General features: G+C 36.6%; 10 protein-coding genes across 10 annotated transcripts; 4 read left to right on the top strand and 6 right to left on the bottom strand.

Moving 5' to 3' along the window:
* Window positions 1-16: 16 nt before the first annotated feature.
* SOCG_00963 (translation release factor eRF1) lies at window positions 17-1,937 on the bottom strand. The gene has a single exon (XM_013163383.1). It carries the CDS (start codon window positions 1,754-1,756, stop codon window positions 455-457), a length of 1,302 nt encoding a protein of 433 aa, XP_013018837.1. The 5' UTR covers window positions 1,757-1,937; the 3' UTR covers window positions 17-454.
* A 260-nt stretch (window positions 1,938-2,197) lies between these two features.
* Window positions 2,198-4,167, bottom strand: SOCG_00962 (GDP-mannose transporter Vrg4). The gene has a single exon (XM_013163382.1). It carries the CDS (start codon window positions 4,100-4,102, stop codon window positions 3,062-3,064), a length of 1,041 nt encoding a protein of 346 aa, XP_013018836.1. The 5' UTR covers window positions 4,103-4,167; the 3' UTR covers window positions 2,198-3,061.
* A 529-nt stretch (window positions 4,168-4,696) lies between these two features.
* Window positions 4,697-6,812, top strand: SOCG_00961 (6-phosphofructo-2-kinase). The gene is made up of 6 exons (XM_013163381.1): window positions 4,697-4,745; window positions 4,785-5,322; window positions 5,389-5,645; window positions 5,696-5,860; window positions 5,910-6,431; window positions 6,497-6,812. The coding sequence occupies exons 2-6, from the start codon at window positions 5,007-5,009 to the stop codon at window positions 6,659-6,661; spliced, it is 1,425 nt and encodes a 474-aa protein (XP_013018835.1). The 5' UTR covers window positions 4,697-4,745; window positions 4,785-5,006; the 3' UTR covers window positions 6,662-6,812.
* SOCG_00960 (sister chromatid cohesion protein) lies at window positions 6,696-7,521 on the bottom strand. The gene has a single exon (XM_013163380.1). The coding sequence runs from the start codon at window positions 7,412-7,414 to the stop codon at window positions 6,875-6,877; it is 540 nt and encodes a 179-aa protein (XP_013018834.1). The 5' UTR covers window positions 7,415-7,521; the 3' UTR covers window positions 6,696-6,874.
* Window positions 7,522-7,955: 434 nt separating this feature from the next.
* SOCG_00959 (transport complex subunit Cog1) lies at window positions 7,956-10,043 on the top strand (the record flags this gene model as incomplete). The annotated part of the gene is made up of 1 exon (XM_013163379.1): window positions 7,956-10,043. The coding sequence occupies one exon, from the start codon at window positions 7,956-7,958 to the stop codon at window positions 10,041-10,043; it is 2,088 nt and encodes a 695-aa protein (XP_013018833.1).
* On the bottom strand, window positions 10,028-11,882 carry SOCG_00958 (kinesin-like protein Klp8). Its single transcript, XM_013163378.1, has 2 exons — window positions 11,015-11,882; window positions 10,028-10,966 (listed from the first exon to the last, which is right to left on the bottom strand). The coding sequence occupies exons 1-2, from the start codon at window positions 11,645-11,647 to the stop codon at window positions 10,088-10,090; spliced, it is 1,512 nt and encodes a 503-aa protein (XP_013018832.1). The 5' UTR covers window positions 11,648-11,882; the 3' UTR covers window positions 10,028-10,087.
* A 348-nt stretch (window positions 11,883-12,230) lies between these two features.
* Window positions 12,231-15,658, top strand: SOCG_00957 (CDK inhibitor Srw1). Its single transcript, XM_013163377.1, has one exon. It carries the CDS (start codon window positions 13,278-13,280, stop codon window positions 14,970-14,972), a length of 1,695 nt encoding a protein of 564 aa, XP_013018831.1. The 5' UTR covers window positions 12,231-13,277; the 3' UTR covers window positions 14,973-15,658.
* Window positions 15,629-17,209, bottom strand: SOCG_00956 (ribose 5-phosphate isomerase). The gene has a single exon (XM_013163376.1). It carries the CDS (start codon window positions 16,715-16,717, stop codon window positions 15,893-15,895), a length of 825 nt encoding a protein of 274 aa, XP_013018830.1. The 5' UTR covers window positions 16,718-17,209; the 3' UTR covers window positions 15,629-15,892.
* A 431-nt stretch (window positions 17,210-17,640) lies between these two features.
* Window positions 17,641-18,326, bottom strand: SOCG_00955 (40S ribosomal protein S11). The gene has a single exon (XM_013163375.1). It carries the CDS (start codon window positions 18,228-18,230, stop codon window positions 17,772-17,774), a length of 459 nt encoding a protein of 152 aa, XP_013018829.1. The 5' UTR covers window positions 18,231-18,326; the 3' UTR covers window positions 17,641-17,771.
* An 890-nt stretch (window positions 18,327-19,216) lies between these two features.
* Window positions 19,217-21,123, top strand: SOCG_00954 (pig-W). The gene is made up of 2 exons (XM_013163374.1): window positions 19,217-20,544; window positions 20,656-21,123. Exons 1-2 carry the CDS (start codon window positions 19,309-19,311, stop codon window positions 20,803-20,805), a joined length of 1,386 nt encoding a protein of 461 aa, XP_013018828.1. The 5' UTR covers window positions 19,217-19,308; the 3' UTR covers window positions 20,806-21,123.
* The last annotated feature ends 49 nt before the right edge of the window (window positions 21,124-21,172 follow it).

The following is a 21,172-nucleotide window of genomic DNA, read 5'->3' as shown; positions in this document are numbered from 1 at the left end:
ATATTTACAGTTTCGTTGCGCTTCGTAATTCCATGGAGAATAAAATAAGTACTAGTAAGCTATTGTAAAGATTGTTTGACTATGGATTTATTTGCAATTAATATTAAAAAGACACTCTAGATTATTGACATGCTCAGACATTGGCACAACATTGATAGAAACCTGTATGCATTCAACAGCAGAAATGAGCAGAAGATACAATAAGACGCTTTCAAACATACGATATCAACAATACAACAGTAATCAACTAATAGTGAAAAGAAACCAAGAATATGGTACACTGAATCGATACTATTGCGAAATTTTGACCGAAAAACCTTGCAATTGCCAGAGCCCACAAATAGATAGCACCTTTGAAACCTTTCGAATGAAAAAGAATGTATTTAAGGACGAATAAGTATGGGAAAAGGATAGGAAATACAAAAGGAAATCTAATTCATTATCAGATTTATCTTTACTCAGAATCAGAATAAAATTCATCAGACTCTGGATCAAGCATAGCAAGATCAAGTTGGTAACGCATGATGGCACCGATACCGCCGAAACCCTTAACGAACTGCATACCCTCTTGAGAACGGTCAGAAACGAATTCCAAGTTTGCACCATAATCCTTGTAGTGTTCGGCGAGCCATTCAGACAAGGCCATGGTATTCACCAATTCCATTTCAGCACCAGTTTCCTTGTCAAGTAAGTAAGAGTTCGTCTTATCACCTTCCTCTTGTTCTTTTGTCATATAATTAACAACGGTATTGCCCTCGGAATTTCTGAACTCATAGCGAGTCATGTCGAGGTCCGCATAGATGAGAAGCATTTCAACAGCACCTTCTTGTAAAGCATTCATAGTATCAACGACACCAAAACAATACTTGCCAGTGTCTAAACTGATTTCGTCAAAGAATTTTTGAATTATCTTCTTTTCTTGGACGAACTTAACGTTGGCTAGGGTATCAGCAGACAATTCAATGGCTTGGTTGAAACCAGCTTCACCACCGTAGGAAACGTCAACGGTTCTGATGATTTTGCTTTGAAGTCTTTGGTCAAACAAGTCACTTTGACCAAGTTCAGTCTTGAAGTCAGCTGAACCGGCAAGAATTAGACCGGCAACGTTTGCCTTGTCTTCTGTAATAAAGTGCTGAACAGCATTTTCAGCGACCTTACGAACATAGTTATGGCGCTTCTCTTCACGAAGACGGGCGAAACGAAGAGCTGATTGACCACCACGACCGTGCTTCTTTGGCAAATCAACGGTAAACTTTTGAAGAACTTCACGGGCACTACCAGAAACCATACCGTAAAGAGTTTGATGACCATCCATAACGATGAAACCAAAGCGTTGGTCAGTCTCCAACAATTCAGCAAGAGCTTCTGTATGGAACTTGTTGTCACACAAATATTGGGAGGTATTAATGGGCTTAAAGGGTTCAAAGTCAATGTTAAGCTTTCTGGTCTTGTTGCCTTCCATCATAACTTCACCACAATAGATAACCAAACCATTTGGAGGAACCTTATTATACAGCTTAAGACGCTCACGAGTTGAAGTAATGGCAGACAAAACTGAAAGTCTGTTTACACGAGACTTAATGTTTGAAGCGGTACCATATTCTTCGGCAAGCATGCTGCTAATTCGAGAAATTTGTTCACGAGGAGGAATAATCAACGTAATCATTGAAGTACCATTACCATGGCAATTGACCAACTGTTTTACCAAGCGGCGAATCTTCCAGATTTGAATTGCTGTCTCTGCTTGTTCACTCATTTTGCCTTGTATTTCAAGATTTTTTTTTAAATCTCCAACTTTCTCTATTTAAATAATACCAAAATTACCAAAGAACCCCAATTATTTAACTAAAAGACCAGGAAATCAAATTTTTGGCCTCAAGGCTGAAATGCTTGGTAGTCGGTAAGTTTCAAATTCTACCTGTTGAAGTGACCGCGCTCTGCGTGGGTGCCATCGCTCCACTTTGAAATTTGAATATAACGAACATCTAACGTAAAATTTTATGTGGCTGTAAATTTATTTTTTTGTCGCTCCTCAGAAAACAGTATATTTGATTGTGCATCTCGTTATTTTATATAATATTGCTTCTGCACCTGAACGTAATACTATGGATTTTCGAGGTTTCTTTAATTTGAATGGATAATACAGTTCTTTCGTAAATTTTTTGTAGACGCTGAAATAAATAAAATAGATTTCAAAAATTTAACAGGAATAATTATACGTCTGCTGAGGATAACTTCTGTTTTGACTGGAATTATGCAAGAAAGACTTGGTTAAATTTGTCAATCTCATCTGTTGGACGAAAAAACATTGTAATAGTTTTCATTGTTTAATAACCGATAATATGTGCTTATTAGGAAAAAATAGATTACTCAAATTAATAGGAACCGTCAATTGCTGGCGACTCGCCATTGATTAATTTCAAATTAAGGCATACATTTGCAGCCCATCACTCTACTGACTGATGAACTAAATTGTGGTTCGAACGGAGGTAAAGAAACAGAAATAAAAATAAGAGGAATCAGCGGACTGCTTCTTCCTTAGGCTCATTTCATTAAAACGAACAGAAAGAATACAAAGTTTGTTATATTGCATATTCACCTAATCACAAACATATAGACGGTCAATTTCGGTTTCCACAATCCATGGCTCAAAAGAAAATACATAGTACTACTACTACACATGAGCTGAGAGCAAGATTTTCTAAAAGCACGTCTACTTGTTTTGAACATAAATTTACATGCTAGACATAAACATTTTTGGAGTTATGCCTTGCTTAGTATAATCGGAAATAACCAAAATTATAGAATTCCGCATATAGATAAAGTTTTTAAAAAATCAAACAAAGTCTGTATGTTTTTAAGTTATTACTTCTAAAGAGGTTTGTTCGTTTAACACATGTGTGCTAAGGAAACAATAAAGTCATATATCCGAAGAATATAAAGGTAATAAAAATACAAGCAACTTTCGTTCCTATAAGAACGATCATTCTATATGGACAGTCAATAAAATACGTGTTTGTCTTGACGAAATAAAAAGACCATTCACGTGCCCGAACCGTAATTAGGACTTGCTCATACTGTCACGTACGCTTTGGGAACTAGCGCTAACGGGATTATTTGTCATGGGAAGTACGGTAGCACTTTCCTTCTTACGTTGTTGCTGAGCCTTAGCGATAGCATAGACGATACCGGAAATGAATCCCAATAAGATAGCGCTGACAGAGCCAAAAGTGACGGGAGCATTGAAGAACAGTAAACCAGCGATGGCCAAAGGTAGTTTATTGAGAGCACCAACCATACTGTAAGTAGTGGAAGAAGTGACACGAACACACCAAGCAGAAGTATAAGAGATACCGACAGAGGAGACACCACTAATAAGCATGGCTACAATTACATTGTACTTGGTGTCGGGAGGGAAGTTTTGAGCGATGTTGGTAGCACTCCAGTCTTCTGTAAAGAGGGTACAAACGATAAGAATTGGGATACTAAGAAGGTTGTTGTAGAACATAGTGTCAAAGTCGCGGAAGTTTGTGAGCTTAATGCGTTTACGCATAGTGAGGACAAAAGCGGCATTGGTAATGCAATTCATAAACATCCAAAAGTAACCAGAGTTCAAGGTAGTGTAGCCAGAAGAGCCAGCAGATTGAATATCGGCCCAAGCGGCGACAATAGAGGAAAGAACCATCAAACCGAAAGAGAACAAAGTGAGGGCAGAAACATGACCTCCAAACCAAAGTACTTCACCGTAAGCAATGACAATGATAGTCAAGTTTTTGAAAATAGTATAGACTGGGACGGATAAATATTGCAAAGCTTTTGACGAAGTGTAGATCATAAGAACAAGCATAAATGAGATGGGAAACCAAAGCTTTGCCTCACGCAAATCAAAGTCGCGGTAGCTAATTAATTTAAGATTCTTCAATACTCTAATTGTAAGGACGCAGAGAAGGGATTGTACAGTCAACAAAAGAAAGTTCATATTGTATCCAGGGCTAGACAACACATATTTGTTTGTCATGGTCATCAAAATAGATGCCATGCAATAAGAAGCCACTGGAAGTACTGGAGATTTGCTTATACGATTAGCAATGTTTCCATCCATTTTCTAGAGTTGTTATGCAACAGAATTGCTCCGATCAAGTATAACACTAGCGGTTCTGAGTTCAGTGTAGGATAAAATCTTAACCACCTAAAATGTGCCTCTCCCTTACTCAGTACGGATTTACTATGTCGTCATTGAGAGAAGATTTTAATTTGTACTAAAAAACTTATACAGGGCCAAATATGCTCCATTTTTAATATAGTATAATATAGTTAATTAAGTATATATAGTCATCTAGTTTCGAAATTTGCTAAGAAAATTACAGATATTGCTTATAAGTGATTCCTACATATATTAGAGAAACCTAGGCTGGTTTGTATTTTCTTTTTCTAATGTTATAGATTATTTAGGAATAAAAAATATTCTTTACTATTATGAATTTGATATAATCAATTGCATTAATATCATGAAATAGTTTTTTTTTTTTTTTTTTTTTTCATTTTATTGATTGTTTATGTTTGTAACTCATATTTGGATTTGTTACTTTTCGATGAAATAAGGTACTCCCATATTCAGTTTACCGAATAACAATTAGGCCGTGCTATCCAAGTGCTTGCTATGTCACTAGATTTTATCAGACCCTCCGTTTCGCACTATCCCATAACCTGTTTCATTATAGTGTAGGTGTTTCTTTTACCATTCCGTATGTTCAATGAAAGTGACTAATGTACTAATGCTTTAGATCTCAATTCTTTAGAATTGGTAATTTAATTCTTTCAAAGTTCGAGCGTTGGACGTAATAAACAGTGTTATATTACGAAAGTAAACATTCCAAGGATATTTATTGCTAGCTAAAGTGTGCTTTTGTTTTTCACTTTTATAATATAAAAAGAAACCAATTGAAAGAGCTTTGTCTTCAATTTCACGTTGTTTTGTGAGAGTTACTCCTCTATCAAATTACAAGATGTCTCGAAGAAGCTCTGTCACAATTGAACAAGCTATTAACCCAACTCTTTTGCGATCTCGTCATAAAGAAGTTTCTGAAAAAGATGAACGAAAGTTTGGCGGTGTCCAGACATACAGTACCGAAAACGGAATGTTGTTTCATGCTGGTAAACTTGTTATCATCATGTCTGGTTTACCGGCTAGAGGAAAGTCCAACATTGCCGTGTCTATAGATAGGTACCTAAAATGGCTTGGATTTAATTGTAGATTTTACAGTCTTGCAAAATATATGGATGAACGATCAAAGGAATTTGAAAACTCAGGCAATACTCGAGGTATGCGATTCTTATTCGGTCTTTTGATTCTTTTTTATAAACATCAAACTAACATTTTTATTTAAGAATCTATTGATGCATTTTTGAAACTTTACAGAGATAATACCATTGAGCTGTGTTTACGAGACCTGGAGAATTTTCTTTCAAGAGAAAAAGGACAAGTTGCTATTTATGATGCCACGAACGGAACGAAAGAAACAAGAAAAGCTTTGTACGATCGATTTAAAAGCTTCAGCTTTAATATTTTGTTTATTGAAAGCCTTTGTGACAAAGAAAACGTGATTCATGACAATATTCAAGAGGCTATCCAAGTTTCAAAGGAGGTATGACATTTAATAATACTTATAATATCGTTCTCGTTTAACAGAAATAGTTTGAACACTGGGACAAGAAAGAAGCAGAAGCAGAATACTGTCGACGTATCGATCTTTTAAAAATGCAATATGAACCAATTGATGAAAAAGAATATTCTTATGTGAAAATGATCAACTTTTCTGAGACGCTTATAACCAACCGGACAAATCAAGGATATTTATTGGTACGTGCTTCCGGTTTTACTCGTCCAACTCTACTAACTTTTCCTCTAGTCACGTATTCTATTTTTACTAATGAACATTACCCTTACGAGAAAACGTGTATTCTTGGTATCGAAAGCCTCAATGAGACCGCTTTTGCCCCAAGAAGTTGAAGATGATGGAGCAAACTCTAAGTTTATGGAATACCTTGTGAAACAGTTTCAAAAACTGTTTCCTTCAATTTCTTTTAAAAATCTTGTTGTGATGTCTAGCATGGAGGAATCCACATTAACCCCTTTTCAAAAGCTAGGCTCCCGAGCATTTTCACGCGCAAATCTCTCACCACTGATTATGGACTGGTTTGGAAATAATTTCGAAAAACTGCGTTCTACTTTTGGAAAAGACGAATATAATTTGTTTATGAGAGACCCATATAGATGCAGGGTAAAAGAAAGAGAATCATTTTACGACCTCGCCGTTCGTTTGGAACCATTGATTTTGGAAATTGCCAGAGAATCCCGCGACGTTGTTATCGTTGGATCGAAAAGTTTAGTCCGTGTACTTTATGGATACTATATGAATGTTCCAGCCGGTGTATGTATTGCTCAAACCACAGAAAAATTACCATGTTTGTTTCTAGTGCTAACCATGAATTATAGGACATACCTTTCCTTCCATTATTACCGACGGGAATTTTCGAATTTATTGACAACAGTATAGGCATGCAAGTTAATGAGTATGAGTTGGATGATAAAGAAGCTCACGATTACGATATTACGAATGAAGATTTGAGTGGTAAATTTACAACGCCTCCTGCAGTATAATGACTAAATACACTGCCGAATAGTATGGAATGATCTTCAAAATCATAGTTTCCGAACATGAAGTAAGATTATATATAAAACTAGAAATTAATACTACAAAAGAGCATCGTCAAGAGGGGGATCCCGTATGTTGTTTAACCAACCAATAACATAGCTTTTATCCAAAAGAAAACAGTAACTTAATATACATTCATAAAAACAGCGGCAGTGAATTTAAACACAAGTAGACATCATGCTGTTTAAAACGTTGAGCAATTGCTCGTTTTCACATGCAGCTGCAACACGCTCTTTATCGTTCAATTGCTTATTCACTTGCAATTCACTTGCGTGTGTTCCTTTCTTTACTTTTACGTCCACATGAAATCGAGGTGGAAGGCAGCGTTCCAAACGCACACGAATGCACAATCCGATCAACGTACACATAGAACAATGAGGGATAGTAGGTGTGATATAGACAACGACAAAAGAATTACCATGCGCGTTGTCTTGAACATCAATATCTTCCAATTTTACGACCGAAAGCTGAGCCAAAGTTAAAGGGTGCTCAGGATCATTGATTTTCGCCAACAAGTCAAAGATTTCCTGTGCATCAACTCCGTCACGAACCTTTTCAAGACTCTCTAGTTCGTCGCTTGTATCCCATAACCATTCTTCATTACCTTTTAAGAACAAATTCTCTTCTTCCTGTGCTCTTGAAGGAAGTTGGCTCAAAGCCTTCACCTCTGGATTTTCGTTTTGTAATGCAGCACTCATATGGAATCTTTTTAGCTTAACAAATGCTTAATTCACTACTAAAAACTAAAGTGCTGTTAACTTCAGCATACTTTCTACTACTTATATATGTGTTTTCCAAGTTTGCCATCTCTTTAAATTTCGTTAGAATGTTACAGTGATATATAACGTTAATACGTTATAAGCGTTAGCATCTCATTAATTCCTAATTTGGTAAGTTAAGAAATCGACATTTTTGTATTACGTTACGTTCTGTTGCATTAGTGAAAAATATATTAAACTACGTTATAATATATTACAACGAAAACTCAGGTTTGCTATTTCAATGAACTTGAAGTGGGCATAGGCGTCAATTCGTAAACATAAGAAACTACAACTGCAATTTGCTTTTAATGATTTGATTCTATGTTAGTAAAGTCATTTATGGCTATAAAACAGGAAAAAATAGCAATTTGAATTTTCATAACAAATTTGGGGACAACTTTCATTGAGTATTGAAGAACCGACTTTGGAGTATCGTTGAAAGAGTCTTAAATAGATCATTTTATTGTAAAAATATCCAATGGAAGAACTGAGCGCTTCGTCCGAAAAAACTACTGACTGGAAAGAGGTGTTTCGAACGCACAGTATTTCACAAACCATTCAATTGGAAAAGTTCGTACAACAGCAGGTAGAGGAGAAAGGAAGAGAGCTTCAGCAAAGTGTCTGTTTAAATTATCAAAGTTTTCTGAAAGCTGCTGATAATATCTCTCAAATTCAGTCCAGTTTGCTGGCTGTTGTAGAGAACATTCACCAACTTCAATCTCAAACGAGTGAACAAAAAGCAGAAAAAGCTGCCGATGTATTCTCCAAGTTTTCTTCCTTACGTTTGTCGGGTAATGAGAATGGCTTCAAGTCCTTTGTAAAAAGATTTTGCTATACAGCCCTTCCGTATACGTTTCAGTTGCTCAATAATGAAGAGTATCTACTTTCCATTCGTTTGTTCCTTTTTACTCGTGTTTTGTTTCAGCGGCTTCACAAAGATGATCGGGATTTGAAGGAATTTGTCCATAAGTATGATGCGTGCACTCATTATTATGAGGAACAGTTAAACCAACTGTCGAAGGAAGACTTGAAAAATCAAGATAAAATTATGGCTTCGCTTACTTTGCTTAAGCATATGACTTTAGAAGATTCTTTACGTGCATTTCTGGATGTTCGTTTTACGACTCTCATGTCCATGACAGACACTCTACAGTTTGGCTTGGAATTTGTTACTACCGGCGAACTTGTAAGAAAATGGTATCCACATCACATTAACCAAGTTATATCTTCAATTTCTGAGTTTGAATTTTTATCTAGCAAATCGCTTCGTAGCGACCTCTGCCTTACGGACGATATTTGTACTCGCTACTTGCTTTTGGAAGATTTGAATTATGTTCCTAAATGGGATGCTTCATTCGATGTTGATTTGGATGGAGTCTTAAGTGAATGGAGACATCGTGTGTACGCAGACATCAAGAATTTAAGGAAACCGTTTTTTGAAGAAGTACAAGATCTCGAGAAAGTAAAAGAAAAATATGGTGCCCTTTCTAATATTAATGCTACTTCTCAATCAGAAGATCTTCAAGACTTGTGGAATTCCCTCTTATACCCTCACTTTATAAATGCTCTCCAGGAAATAGTGGAAAATATCAAGCAGCATAGATTGAAAGTATTCGGTTTGATAGACACGCTTTTAGCAAGCTCAACCCAAGCTGAGTACGACATTTGGAACTTGTCAGGGGAGCCCAATTTATCATCGTTTCAGTCCTACTTTTTACAAGCCTGTGGAATGAAGGATGACACGAAAAATTTTTATCAAGAGCTTTTATCTTTCAAGGATCGCGTCAAACGAATAAGAGGTTTTTTGGAAACTTTTGACTCTTACGAAAACACACCTCTGCCTTTTAATACGGGAAGCCTCAAACAATCAGTAAATGAGAAACTAAATGAATTCTCAGAAGAAATATTGCAGAAACTTGATAAAGCGTCTGAGGAGATAACATCATCCGAGTCAACAGAGAATAAAGATGTCCTTTTGGCTAAAGCAATTAAACTCGTTAGGATTATTGGACTTTGCGAAGGGATTGTAAACTACGATTTGTTTATTAAATTTTCACAAAAAGTGACAGATGCATTGGCGAAGGAAATAGCAACGAAGTCTTTAGAGGGATATGCCATTGGTTTCGATAAAGAGTTAAGCACGGTTGACGATGAAAGTTTTGGAAAAACGTATTTTCCTTTACAGGCAACGTATACTGTTTTTATGAATGTTGTCGATAGATTGGAAATTATCGGAATTGATATAGCTAACGACACTCTAAAAGAGAAGTTAGTATCTGAATTGAGTTTCTCAATGCTAAACATTCTCAAAGAGATTTCTTCTACTTCCCTAAGTAATATTCAGAAGCAAAAACTGATATTTGATTATGAGTTATTGAAATCACTATATGAAAAATGTGGAAACGAAGTGAAATCAAAAGATTTGCCAGCTTTGACTATACACGAATCCGAAGAAGACAAGGAAGATACATCTTCCATTGAGGTAGGGACAATAAGCGATGAAGCGAAAAGTTATGTAATAAGAATCAGGTCATTCTTTACTATATTATTCCCTAGAGGAGTTTGAATTTTATTTTATTCTTTATATACGTTTATTTAATTAGAACTAATTTAATCTAACAAAGAATCATGTTTTAAACTTTCTTCTTCTATATTCTGAAGTCTTGGAGGACTGAAATCTTGAGGGGAGAGTACAATTCCTTCAAAATCTCTAGCAAGAATTTGTACGTCTTTTTCGAATTCAATGAGTTCCATTTGAAGTATCTCGTTGATAGTCTTTGGTGACTTATTTTCAGGCTTCTTCGGAAATTTCAACTCCACCGGGTTGAGATATGCATCAACAGCCAAGCAAAGGTGATTCTTTAGCGCTGTGTTTTGCAGTTCAAGACTTTTTATTCTGCTTTCGTACTCTGTTCTTAAGTCATCAATGATTGTCAGTAGCTTTTTGCTATGTTCTTCATGACGTCTCATTTGAACTCTGTCAGACTCCAAACTGGATACAATATTGTCAAACTCACTTTCATCAGAATCTCCATAAGTTCTCTTTGTATTTATCACGGAGATATTCTTGATCTTTCTGGCTGCTTCTGCATATCGTAGAGTAGAGAATGTTTCGTCAAAATCGCATGGCGACACGCATGCCAGCATAATAGTTCTGCAATTTCCCCCCAAAGCATTCTGGAGAAAACGAGTGAGAACCGAATCATTATAAGGAATTGTGAGATCGTGTTTCTTACTAGTAAGGGATGCAATTACTCGATTCAATACTGATAAAGAATTATCCTCACCAGCATATTCGCTCGTTATTTCATCTTCGGGCTTTCGGTGAGAGTTTCTGCTAAAGCTTGCTAGATCCAGAATTTCAAAGTAAGATTCTTTTTGCGAAGAAACCTGTTTGTCAGTTTTCGGAATTTTTTGGTGAATCTTGAAAATAATAGCAGTATGCCCATGAGTCTTTCCAAATCGGTCAGCTAAAGTTGCTTGTTTTGTCTATACAGAATTAGTCATTATTCGCTAAGCTGGCGCGAAAATGCATACCTTGGCTGCTAATCGTAGAAATGCGTCAATTTCTTGAGCATTTTCAACCTCAAACTGGGAAAACCCTTGAGAAAAGTAATGGGTAGGAGCATCAGCATGAATATCATTTTCTGTTGACTCCTTGGATTTTAATAAGTCGTATAATGTTTCATTTAGAATTTCTACCACCGAGATGGAAACCCGGACTGTGGCATTCGTTTCTTCTTGGGTTCTCTCGATTTCTTTAAAAAGGAAACATGAAAGCCTATAAACTAATCCACTGTAGCCACGAACACCAATGGTTGCAAACGTTTTACCACTCCCGCCTGGGCCATAAGTAAACAGACATGCATTATAGCCTTCCAGAGTTGAATGAATTAAATAAGGACCTATATTCTGAATCAAATCTTCCTCTTCTGATGCTTGGCCACTAGATCCAATTGCAGAAGGGAGAAAACACTTGTCGAAGTGAAATACTCGAGGTCCTCGCACTCTATGCCTATGTCTTGAGTTTGCTAAACCTTCTGGAGGTGGGTTAATAGTGATTTCATTTTGGTTCTCATCTATTGTAAGAAGATTAACGGCGTTTGTTGATATTTCTCGAAGAGATTTGGGACGAACCCGAACGATCGTTCGAACGTTCGCTGTGGACATACTGATGATGGTCCAAAATCAAATAGGCGATTCAAAAAAAAAAGAAGAAAAAATAGAGGAAAGGATAAATACGAGCGAAGAAGTACAAAATAGAGCAAAAGAGCGAAATAGATTACAAAATCTTAAAATGAACCAAAAAAAGAGCGACAGGTATGAGAAAAAGAAATTCCTAGGGAATCAAAATTAAGAAAATTAAATTAATTAAAAAGTAAAAGAACGACAACAACTACTTTTTCACCATTTGCTAATACAACCACAATAATACTTCCCTTGTGGATTCTACAGTACGGTGGTTACAGACAGCCATCATACTATCGTACTAGAGAAGTAACAGACTGGGTCACAAGTATGATAATTGATTTAGAAATGCATTGAGAAGGCGGATTTTATTGTACTTCTACATTCATTTTTTAAGTACATTTCAAGAAATTTTTAGCAGGCTCACTTTTCTGCTTGTTTTCTGGCGTTTCGAACCTTAGCTGCTCTTTGTTTGCATTAACGCAGGTAGTAAACAAACGAAAAACGGAGAAAGTGCGATCCATCTAGAAAATACGAGGAAAAACTTATAAAAAGCGCTTATATTTAAGAATTATTTCACCGAGGAATCAACACGAAGGGTCCTTAGAAAACTATTTTCTACCAAATCGTAATACAACGATTCGTCGGCGCACCCAAAAAAAAAAAAAAAAAAGATTAACTAATGAAAATAAAAGAGGAAAAATAATCTATTCTTCTTTGATTTATGCTTCACTAAGCTATACTTCTATATCTATCTCATCCTTGTCTCTTCACCCTCGAGTGAAACTTTTTGAGCAATCCGAGTTTAAATAAAATAAGCTTGGATACAAGGTTTCCTCCTCCGTGATATGATAGAAAGTTATTGTCCGAACCAGATAAAGGATGGGACTTGTTGTTCCGATTTTCGAGCAATTTCAATTTTGACAGGAACCAAAAAATGATGAATCGCTCTTAGTTTATGGAAACCTTTTTCCAGTTTTCGGGAGATGTTAGTCATAGCAAGACCCTCAAAACTGTTACGAAGAAAATCCAATTCATTTATTCTCTTTAAAATCCTCCTATGCCAACTACGGATGAATACTCAGTATCATTTAATGGACTCTGACTTACTCTACTCGATTAGCCTTACCTAGTACTTTACTGTTCAGTGCAAATCCCCCACTTAGTACTTTGGTGGTTCTGGACGAAGGCATATAATGTACTCTTACGCAGTGCAATTTGAAACTGTCGTTTTCGTTATAGTTTACTTGCATAGGACGTTACGAGACTGCAAATAAAGTTACCGAACTAATGACATCGTATGCTGACATTCGCTATCATTGAGAAAAAAACAAGTCAAAATGAGCTAAGATGAGCTTAAAGCAGTCGCCTAGCATAACGAGGTTGGTTTATTTCGTTTATGCACTACCCTTACCAATATTGAATAAAACCAGTGATTAGCAGCTACCTACAACCAGAATTGAAGCATATTAAAGAACAGCATTTTTTAGAGAAAACAGCGTATATTACTTCGAATGCAATAAAGGATCTAAAGATTAGAACATAGAATTGCATACTTTGATCTGGAAAGAACAATTGCTTCATTTAGAAATTGGCGACTTCAGTTTCGGCTATGGAAGAATCGGGACGACGACTCCAGCAACGCAGTGCTGAAGATAGAAGCTCAAATGATTCGCATCGACCGCGTAGGGGCAGTGTTTATCAAGACAATGTAGGCTCCTCGTCGAATCCTGGGACAAGCACTGGATCCAACAATGAAGGCACAGGATTGAAGATGGACAGCGCATCAAGTGTTGATCAAACCAATCCACAGGTTTCATCAAATAGAAAACGGATCCGTAGTAATGATGGCGATAGGTTTATTCCGACTCGGGGGTCTGGCTCTACTGAATTATGGTCGAACTTCTCCACCTTTGAGCCGCCGCAGACGCCCGGCAAGAATCGAGCATCTTTGGCAGACAGTAATTTTACAAATTTATTACATTCAGAGCTATTTGGAGATTTTGATTCTTCGCCTTCGTCTGTTCCAATGGTCAAGACTCCTAGTAGCGCATCAAATATGAATTCGTCTATGCCGAACTATGATACTGGTCCTCGAGGCGTAACTGTACAAACACCTCCATCCTCTACATTTTCCTCCTCTTCTTCTGCCTTACAAACGACTCCCATCACTCCGTCCAGAAAAGTATTTCAGTTCATGTCTCCGCGGGATCGGAATAATTCGCCGTATAAGAAAAAGTTGCTTTTTCAAGATGATCCCAACCGTACAAAATATTCTTTATCACCCGTTCGATCTTTGACCCGAGATTTCATTGCTGCTGGACAGCAAGAAAAACGAAAACTTCCAACTTTTCCTTACAAAGTGTTAGATGCTCCTAACCTCGCTGACGATTATTATCTAAATCTTCTTGACTGGGGCCAATGTAATATTTTAGCTATAGCTTTGGGTTCACGAGTGTACCTTTGGTCTCCTGTCACTAGTGAAGTAAAAGTCATGCACAATTTTTGGCCGTCCGATACAGTAACTTCTTTGAAGTGGGTCCAACGGGGAACGCACCTTGCCGTTGGTACTAATAATGGACTTGTAGAAATTTGGGACGCTGAAGCATGTAAGAAGGTTCGGACTATGGCAGGTCATAGTCTCCGCGTTGGTGCTCTTGCTTGGAATGATCATGTCCTTAGTAGTGGTGGACGTGATAATAGTATATTACACCGTGATGTTAGGGAATCCGAACATTACTTTCGAACACTTCGATCTCATCGTCAAGAGATTTGTAATTTGGATTGGAGCTCGTCGGACAATCAACTAGCTTCAGGTGGAAACGACAATGCCTTGTATGTCTGGGACAAATTTAGCGATGTTCCATTATATTCGTTTCATGATCATTCAGCCGCTGTTAGGGCTTTGAGTTGGAGTACTCATCAACGAGGAATTTTAGCCTCGGGTGGTGGTACTGCTGATCAGACCATTAAAATCTGGAATACTCATAGAGGTTCGCTGATACATGATATCAACACAGGATCTCAGGTTTGTAGTCTTCAGTGGTCAAAATTAACAAATGAAATTGTATCCACACACGGTTTCGTTGAAAACGAAATTGCTATATGGAACTACCCAAAAGTTTCGCGGGTTGGTACTTTAAAGGGACATACAAATCGTGTGTTATTCTTGTCTATGTCTCCAGACGGTGAAAATATTGTTACCGGTGCTGCTGATGAGACCTTGCGCTTTTGGAAACTGTTTGATTCAAAAGCGAACATGTCATACAGAGGCTCGCCTTTCGATCCTATCATGAAAATTCGTTAAAGCATGGAATACTCGCCCGTATAAATGAAGATGTATCGCAGGTCTTATCGTTTGGACAAACGTCAAGCGCTTGCTTTCATAGTAGCGGACCGTTTGTTTTGCTTTCTAATTCTTTATTCTCTAACATGCTTTATATCCATATTGATGACACGCTCTTTGACGGTTAATCTATAAAATTTAATCCTATCTACATCATCTAATCTATTTTATGCGATTGCCCTCTTTTCTCAAAAAGTTTTGTTTTAATCCTTGTCCGGTTTAGATCCTTTTTATTAATCCTCGTCTTTTACGGTTGCTTTATAGTCCTTTTGAGGTCTAAGCTTTTTTCCATTATGATGTTTTGAATATAGATTATGTTTCTCGTTTATATTCTATAATTTTGATGCTCTCTTTTGGACGATACAAGCCAATATGGATTATGGCCAATGTACGTCTTTTCTCTCTGTTTTTTTTAATAATGACCTTTGATTTTGAATATGTTCCATTAGTTTAGCGCTATAACTTTTGATTTAATGATAGCATTTTCAATTAATACTTGATTTACGATATGAAATTGATGATAATGAGTTTTGATAAGAAGTTTTATAGAGCATAGAGTAGTAAGAAACAAATAAAGTGAGCTTTTATTTAACTGAATGGTTAGATGCTACTACCTAGTTTATATTTACGAATTACATATTACTTTGAGCAAAGTGAGTGTGCAAATAGTAAAGATTCGTATATGAATGTTAGAACAAATTCATTATATTGAAAAAATCTTTTTTTATAATACAAATTATTGAAAAATTTATTAAGTTTAAAAGCCGCTCAAATTTCGGATCGAAGAGTAAAAGAAAGTAAGAACGAAAAAAGCAAAGTATGATACATTGACATGAAAACGATAAATGAAGAGCACAAGATAGAAGATTCGTTCAGAAAAACTACTTTAATGGCTCAGCATTACTTTCGGCGACGACTGCATCAACTTCGGTTGCAGTGACAGTAACCTTAGGAGGAATAATATGGTTATCACCGTTAGATTTTTTGACGGTAACGGTACCATCCTGACTGCCAAAGTAAGCAGCAGAAATCATATTGCAGAAAATGCCTACTTCTACAACACCAACCAAAAGCTTGATTTTTTCAAAAAGTCCCTCAGGGTCCTTGATTAAACCAAAATTGGCGTCGATAATGAAGTTGCCATTGTCAGTAACGACAGGACCGGCCTTACCAGGAGCACCCATACGCAACTTGGGGTCAAGGGCACCTAGGGCAACCAATTGAGGTAAGATAGAGGTATAAGCCATGGGCATAACTTCAATTGGAACTCCTTTCTTCCAAAACTCACCAAGCATATGGGAATTTTTCCGAGAATCGGCAACGATGACAAGGCGCTTTGCTAAGAATCCAATTAATTTTTCTTGAAACAAGCAAGCACCACCACCCTTGATACACTGCAAGCTATCGTCTACCTCATCGGCACCGTCGAAGCAAACATCCACATCAGGATAACAATCTGGGTCACCAAGACGAAGACCGCTAGTGACGATTAATTCTTTCGATTGAAATCCGGTAGGAAGAAAGACAACCTTTTCGACTCCAGGTTTGGTCAAAAGACGTTCAACAACGTAAATTACCGTACTACCACTGCCAATGCCAATTACCTTTGGGTGTTTGGGGTAATTTTCATCAACAGCCATATGGCAAGCCATACGCTTTGCCATTTCCACGGGCGAAAGCTCAATTCCATTTACCTTTGACTCCATGGTTACTAATTATCAGATGAGTTGAGGACAAATTCGGAAATCTAAAATATGCGATGGTCTCTGTTTCGTACGAAATGGGAATTCCTTAAATGGTTGAATATATGAACGGATATGTTCAACAATTCGTGTATAATGAAAAGAAGAATAAAAATCAATTTCGCTTAATTGAGGAAATGATAAGAGAGGAATCCAAATTAAGAAAAAATCGATTTCGAAATATTTTCCAAAACGTTGATTTGGTCTTCCAAATGTATGTAAATGAGAGAAAGGATGAATGCAACAGATATCTCTTTGCTTGCTTAATTTAAAAAAAGGTCTGGAAACCCTTCTGTGTGTAAAATACGTCCGACTTAGTAAGAAACGACGAAAAGACACCAGATCCGAGTGAACAGACAGAGAAGCCGCTTTTAAAAGTAAAGAGAAAAAATAAAAATATTACAAGAAATCAACACTCACTTTTCGTGCGTTTCTTGTAAATTCTCATTTAGGTTGCTGAATTGGAAAAAGGAATCGGTCTTTGAAATTCATTACCGAGTAAACACCGATTTTCGGAGAAGTAATTGACCGAATTCGGTCAATTTTCTTTCTATGCCTTGAGGGAGAATGGTACAGTTTCCCAGATTGTATGTAAACAATATGATATGTTAATAAATGGATTGTTTGAATATAAATGACAAGAGACTTGAAAACGAACCATGCTGTAGGGCGTTTTACAAGTAGCCAATAGTATGGTTTGTCGATCTGAAAATTTACATGAAGCTTTGGATGGGAATTATGTATATCAACCAGCAATTGAGCAAGTGCAAGTGTTCATGACAAATAATGAAATACAGCAAGATCTATTTCTTCAAATATAATCATAGCAAAAAAAGCTTTCACAGGAGTTCATACATAGTAAGAAGTCAACCCATCGTGAAATTCTTTACGTAGAAGAAGAGTATACAGGGCATGAAACTAAAGAGGCAAAATAATACGTTAGGTTTTTTATGGGTATTCATAGGCAAGAAGAAGCACTTTTTTTATTGTAACACAACTAGCATATGACTAGGTCTACTTAGAACTTGCCGAATTGCTTAGAGCCCTCAGTGTGCTTGACAACACGGAGAACGTTGAAGCGAACGGTCTTACTCAAGGGACGGCATTGACCAACAGTAACGACATCACCCTCGTTGATACGGAAAGCAGGAGAGACGTGGGCAGCAACGTTCTTGTGACGCTTCTCATAACGGTTGTACTTGGGGATGAAGTGCAAGTATTCACGACGAATGATGATGGTACGGTGCATCTTGGTAGAAACAACAGTACCAGTCAAGATACGGCCACGGATGGAAACTTCACCAACGAAGGGGCACTTCTTGTCAATGTATTGACCATAGATAGCCTCAGAAGGGGTCTTGAAACCCAAACCGACATCCTTGTACCAACGGCGACCGGCACCCTTCTTGGCGTTTTGGAAGATATGGGGTTGCTTTTGATAAGCACGCTCACTTTGAACGACAAGCTCGGTAGCCATTATTGTTAGTTTTCTGTGTTGGCAGTTGTCAAGGCACCCTTTTCCAAACAACTAGTCGGATCCAATGTTTCCATGTGTGACTGTTTTTCGTGTAGCCCTACCCTATTATACCTGCTTGTACCTTTGTATGTTTATATACATAAGTGTACCAAGGCATTTAATGTAATAAGTGTAAACAAGCAAAATGTGTATATAAACAAAAATAAATGAGCTTTCCGTCGTTTGTTTAATACGAGGATATAAATGTTCATTGAACTTTTTTTATTGAGTTGCTATTTAATGAAGGCAAGTAAAAGTTTACTGAATATGGTTTAAATGATGGAAATTTGAGCTTTACAAAGTATGTAGTAAGACATAGATTTCATTAGAGTCGTAATGATCAGTCATTCTAAATTTCTACTGTATAATGCCTTTGGAAATATTTGATTTTTCTTGCTGATGTAGACTACATATGTTAAATAATATCTTTGTTGAGGATCGTTAACACAAGTACATAGAAGAGCAGTACAATTTGAAATAAATAAAAAAAATTCGAAAGAATCCCTTTTCTTCTTTTTGTAAGGAAAGTAAGGAATCCTTTACTTGGTTGTACTGTTTGGCACTGTAAACAAAACATGTAACTTGTTGAAAGTAACGCTATATTTTCCTTGCAGAAAAAATCAAATAGTTCTTCCATACTTTCAGGGTTCATGTTAATAATATATGTATAATTTTTATTTTTTATTTTCTTTAAAATATGTTGTGTCGTTTTCTACTGCACGTCTGTGAAACATTACAAACATAAAAAGGCTCACAAATCGTAAATATAATATACCTCAGAAGCGAGCATGTAGCAAACCGTTTTTGCTTAGAGACCTTTTATTATTCGAAAATAAGAGAATAAAAAAAAGGAAAACGGAGATTTTTACACTTTTTCTTACGAAAACCGTATTTAGCTTGATTTACCTCTGCTAAGCGAATGTTTACCTTGTGTCATGGCCGCTTTAATTTACTCTACTTCCACCATTGCAAATATAGATGCCACGATTCATTTGAAAGGAAGGCTTTTTACTGAATTATATGATTTTGTAAACAAAAAATGTCTCGAAACTTAGAAAAAGAGCTATTTGTCTCGGGTACGACTGGTTCGAGCGTGCTTGAAACGACAGTTATGATATGCATCGGCCTTGCTTGTTGTGTGCTTTGGACATCCATGAAGGTACGGAAAATACTTCCTGCTAAAGGATTGGCGAGCTTTTTTTTTGAATTTTGCATCTTTCTACTCGTTCCTCTATTAGCTCTGCATTTATCGGGAAAGGTTCATCCTATATTATTGACTGTTGCTTTCCTAGCTCCTTCAGTGTTCCTTCATTTTTCCAGTCCAGTAAATTGGAACTATTTAAAAAGATTTCGCAATGGAAAGGGAAAGCAAACTGCTGAAAATGGTGAATTCGACCGTCGTATAGCTTCAGTGACGTTCTACCGTTCACAAATGATGCTTGCGACTATAACTTGTATCCTTGCAGTGGACTTTCCCTTTTTTCCAAGAAAGCACGCAAAGGTGGAAACTTGGGGAATCTCCCTCATGGATTTTGGTGTGGGCTCTTTTATGTTCTCCTCTGGTACTGTTGTTGGCCGAAAAAACGATATTCAAAGTCCTGGAGCATTTAAAAAAGTGCTTTTTAATGCGTTTGCTTTGTTTTTGCTAGGTATTGTTCGGATATTTTTGGTCAAGGGAATTGAATATCAAGAACATGTTACGGAATATGGCGTTCACTGGAATTTTTTCTTTACCCTAAGTTTTATGTCAGTTACAATATTTATACTTCGAAAATTACTTTCCAAGCTTTCTTACTTCTACCTTGCTACATCGGTGACGCTTATCCATCTTTTCTTGCTAACGTGTACGCCTTTCCAAAAATGGGTTTTACTAGCTCCGCGTACTAGCATTTTGTCTCAAAATAAAGAAGGAATTGCGTCTTTATTGGGTTACACATCAATCTTCTTGTACGGTATGCATACCGGAAGCATAATACTAGTCGACCGACCACGAATGTATACTCGTGCAGAGTCATGGAAACGATTCCAAAAGCTTATATTCCCGTTGCTTTCCTTAATGATCTTGTATTTTGTGTCTGGTTTCTGTACGAACGGAATTTCACGTAGACTTGCAAATACGCCTTATGTAACTCTAGTTGCTTTTGTAAACATGTTTTTCTTGTGCTTATACTTATTATATGACGCATACGTATTCCCACCTTCTTTTTCCTATTCAGAGCGTGTTCCTAGGATTCTAGAAAATGCAAACAATAACGGCCTGTTTGTCTTTCTTTTGGTAAGTTTACTTTTTTTCTTTTCTTTTCTTTTCCTGTCCTAATTCTTTTTCTTTTTTATATCTTTATTTTCTTTATTTTTTTTTGACTTCTAAACTGACTAACTGCTTTAGGGGAATCTTCTTACTGGTTTAGTAAATATTCTAATTGACACATTGCGCAGTAGCAATATCAAAGGATTGCTTATACTTACAGCTTACCTTCTCATAATTTGTTATGGAACTAGTAAACTCCAATCTTGGGGGATCCGCATTAGGATTTAGATATTATTATTCCATTTTTCATTCCGAATTGTGATTCGCTTTCTTTCTTTGTGTTGCATCTTTTTTACCTTTTTTTTGAGACGTCCTCAGTGATTTTTATATATCTTCTACAACGAGCATTGTTCCACTTCTCGATCATTTCCGCTTCGTAGTATGCTTTATTGTTTTGCATGCGCTTTTTGTATTTTTCGTATCAATGACTAGAACAGCAGATACAGACGATTTTTGAGTGTTGTAAAACATATGTTCTGTAATATTTCAACAAAAGTTTCATTATTACCATATAAATGATTCAACTTTCACTTTTAAGATACACAAACTTCATATAAACAAAAGATTCATGAATCATGTTCGTTTAGGATGATAT

This window comes from Schizosaccharomyces octosporus, assembly GCF_000150505.1.
Source record: "Schizosaccharomyces octosporus yFS286 unplaced genomic scaffold supercont6.2, whole genome shotgun sequence".
NCBI classification, from domain to species: domain Eukaryota; kingdom Fungi; phylum Ascomycota; class Schizosaccharomycetes; order Schizosaccharomycetales; family Schizosaccharomycetaceae; genus Schizosaccharomyces; species Schizosaccharomyces octosporus.
Note: the sequence above shows the minus strand (reverse complement) of the source record. Positions and strands in the feature narration are given on the sequence as shown.

Coding starts and splice junctions, on each gene's coding strand:
- SOCG_00961 (XM_013163381.1), top strand. CDS start 5,007: ATGTCTCGAAGAAGCTCTGTCACAATTGAACAAGCTATTAACCCAACT. Junction 5,646..5,695: donor CTATCCAAGTTTCAAAGGAG/GTATGACATTTA, acceptor TAACAGAAATAG/TTTGAACACTGGGACAAGAA. Junction 6,432..6,496: donor ATATGAATGTTCCAGCCGGT/GTATGTATTGCT, acceptor CATGAATTATAG/GACATACCTTTCCTTCCATT.
- SOCG_00955 (XM_013163375.1), bottom strand. CDS start 18,230: ATGGCTACCGAGCTTGTCGTTCAAAGTGAGCGTGCTTATCAAAAGCAA.
- SOCG_00956 (XM_013163376.1), bottom strand. CDS start 16,717: ATGGAGTCAAAGGTAAATGGAATTGAGCTTTCGCCCGTGGAAATGGCA.
- SOCG_00960 (XM_013163380.1), bottom strand. CDS start 7,414: ATGAGTGCTGCATTACAAAACGAAAATCCAGAGGTGAAGGCTTTGAGC.
- SOCG_00963 (XM_013163383.1), bottom strand. CDS start 1,756: ATGAGTGAACAAGCAGAGACAGCAATTCAAATCTGGAAGATTCGCCGC.
- SOCG_00958 (XM_013163378.1), bottom strand. CDS start 11,647: ATGTCCACAGCGAACGTTCGAACGATCGTTCGGGTTCGTCCCAAATCT. Junction 10,967..11,014: donor TTCTACGATTAGCAGCCAAG/GTATGCATTTTC, acceptor AATTCTGTATAG/ACAAAACAAGCAACTTTAGC.
- SOCG_00962 (XM_013163382.1), bottom strand. CDS start 4,102: ATGGATGGAAACATTGCTAATCGTATAAGCAAATCTCCAGTACTTCCA.
- SOCG_00954 (XM_013163374.1), top strand. CDS start 19,309: ATGTCTCGAAACTTAGAAAAAGAGCTATTTGTCTCGGGTACGACTGGT. Junction 20,545..20,655: donor GCCTGTTTGTCTTTCTTTTG/GTAAGTTTACTT, acceptor TAACTGCTTTAG/GGGAATCTTCTTACTGGTTT.
- SOCG_00957 (XM_013163377.1), top strand. CDS start 13,278: ATGGAAGAATCGGGACGACGACTCCAGCAACGCAGTGCTGAAGATAGA.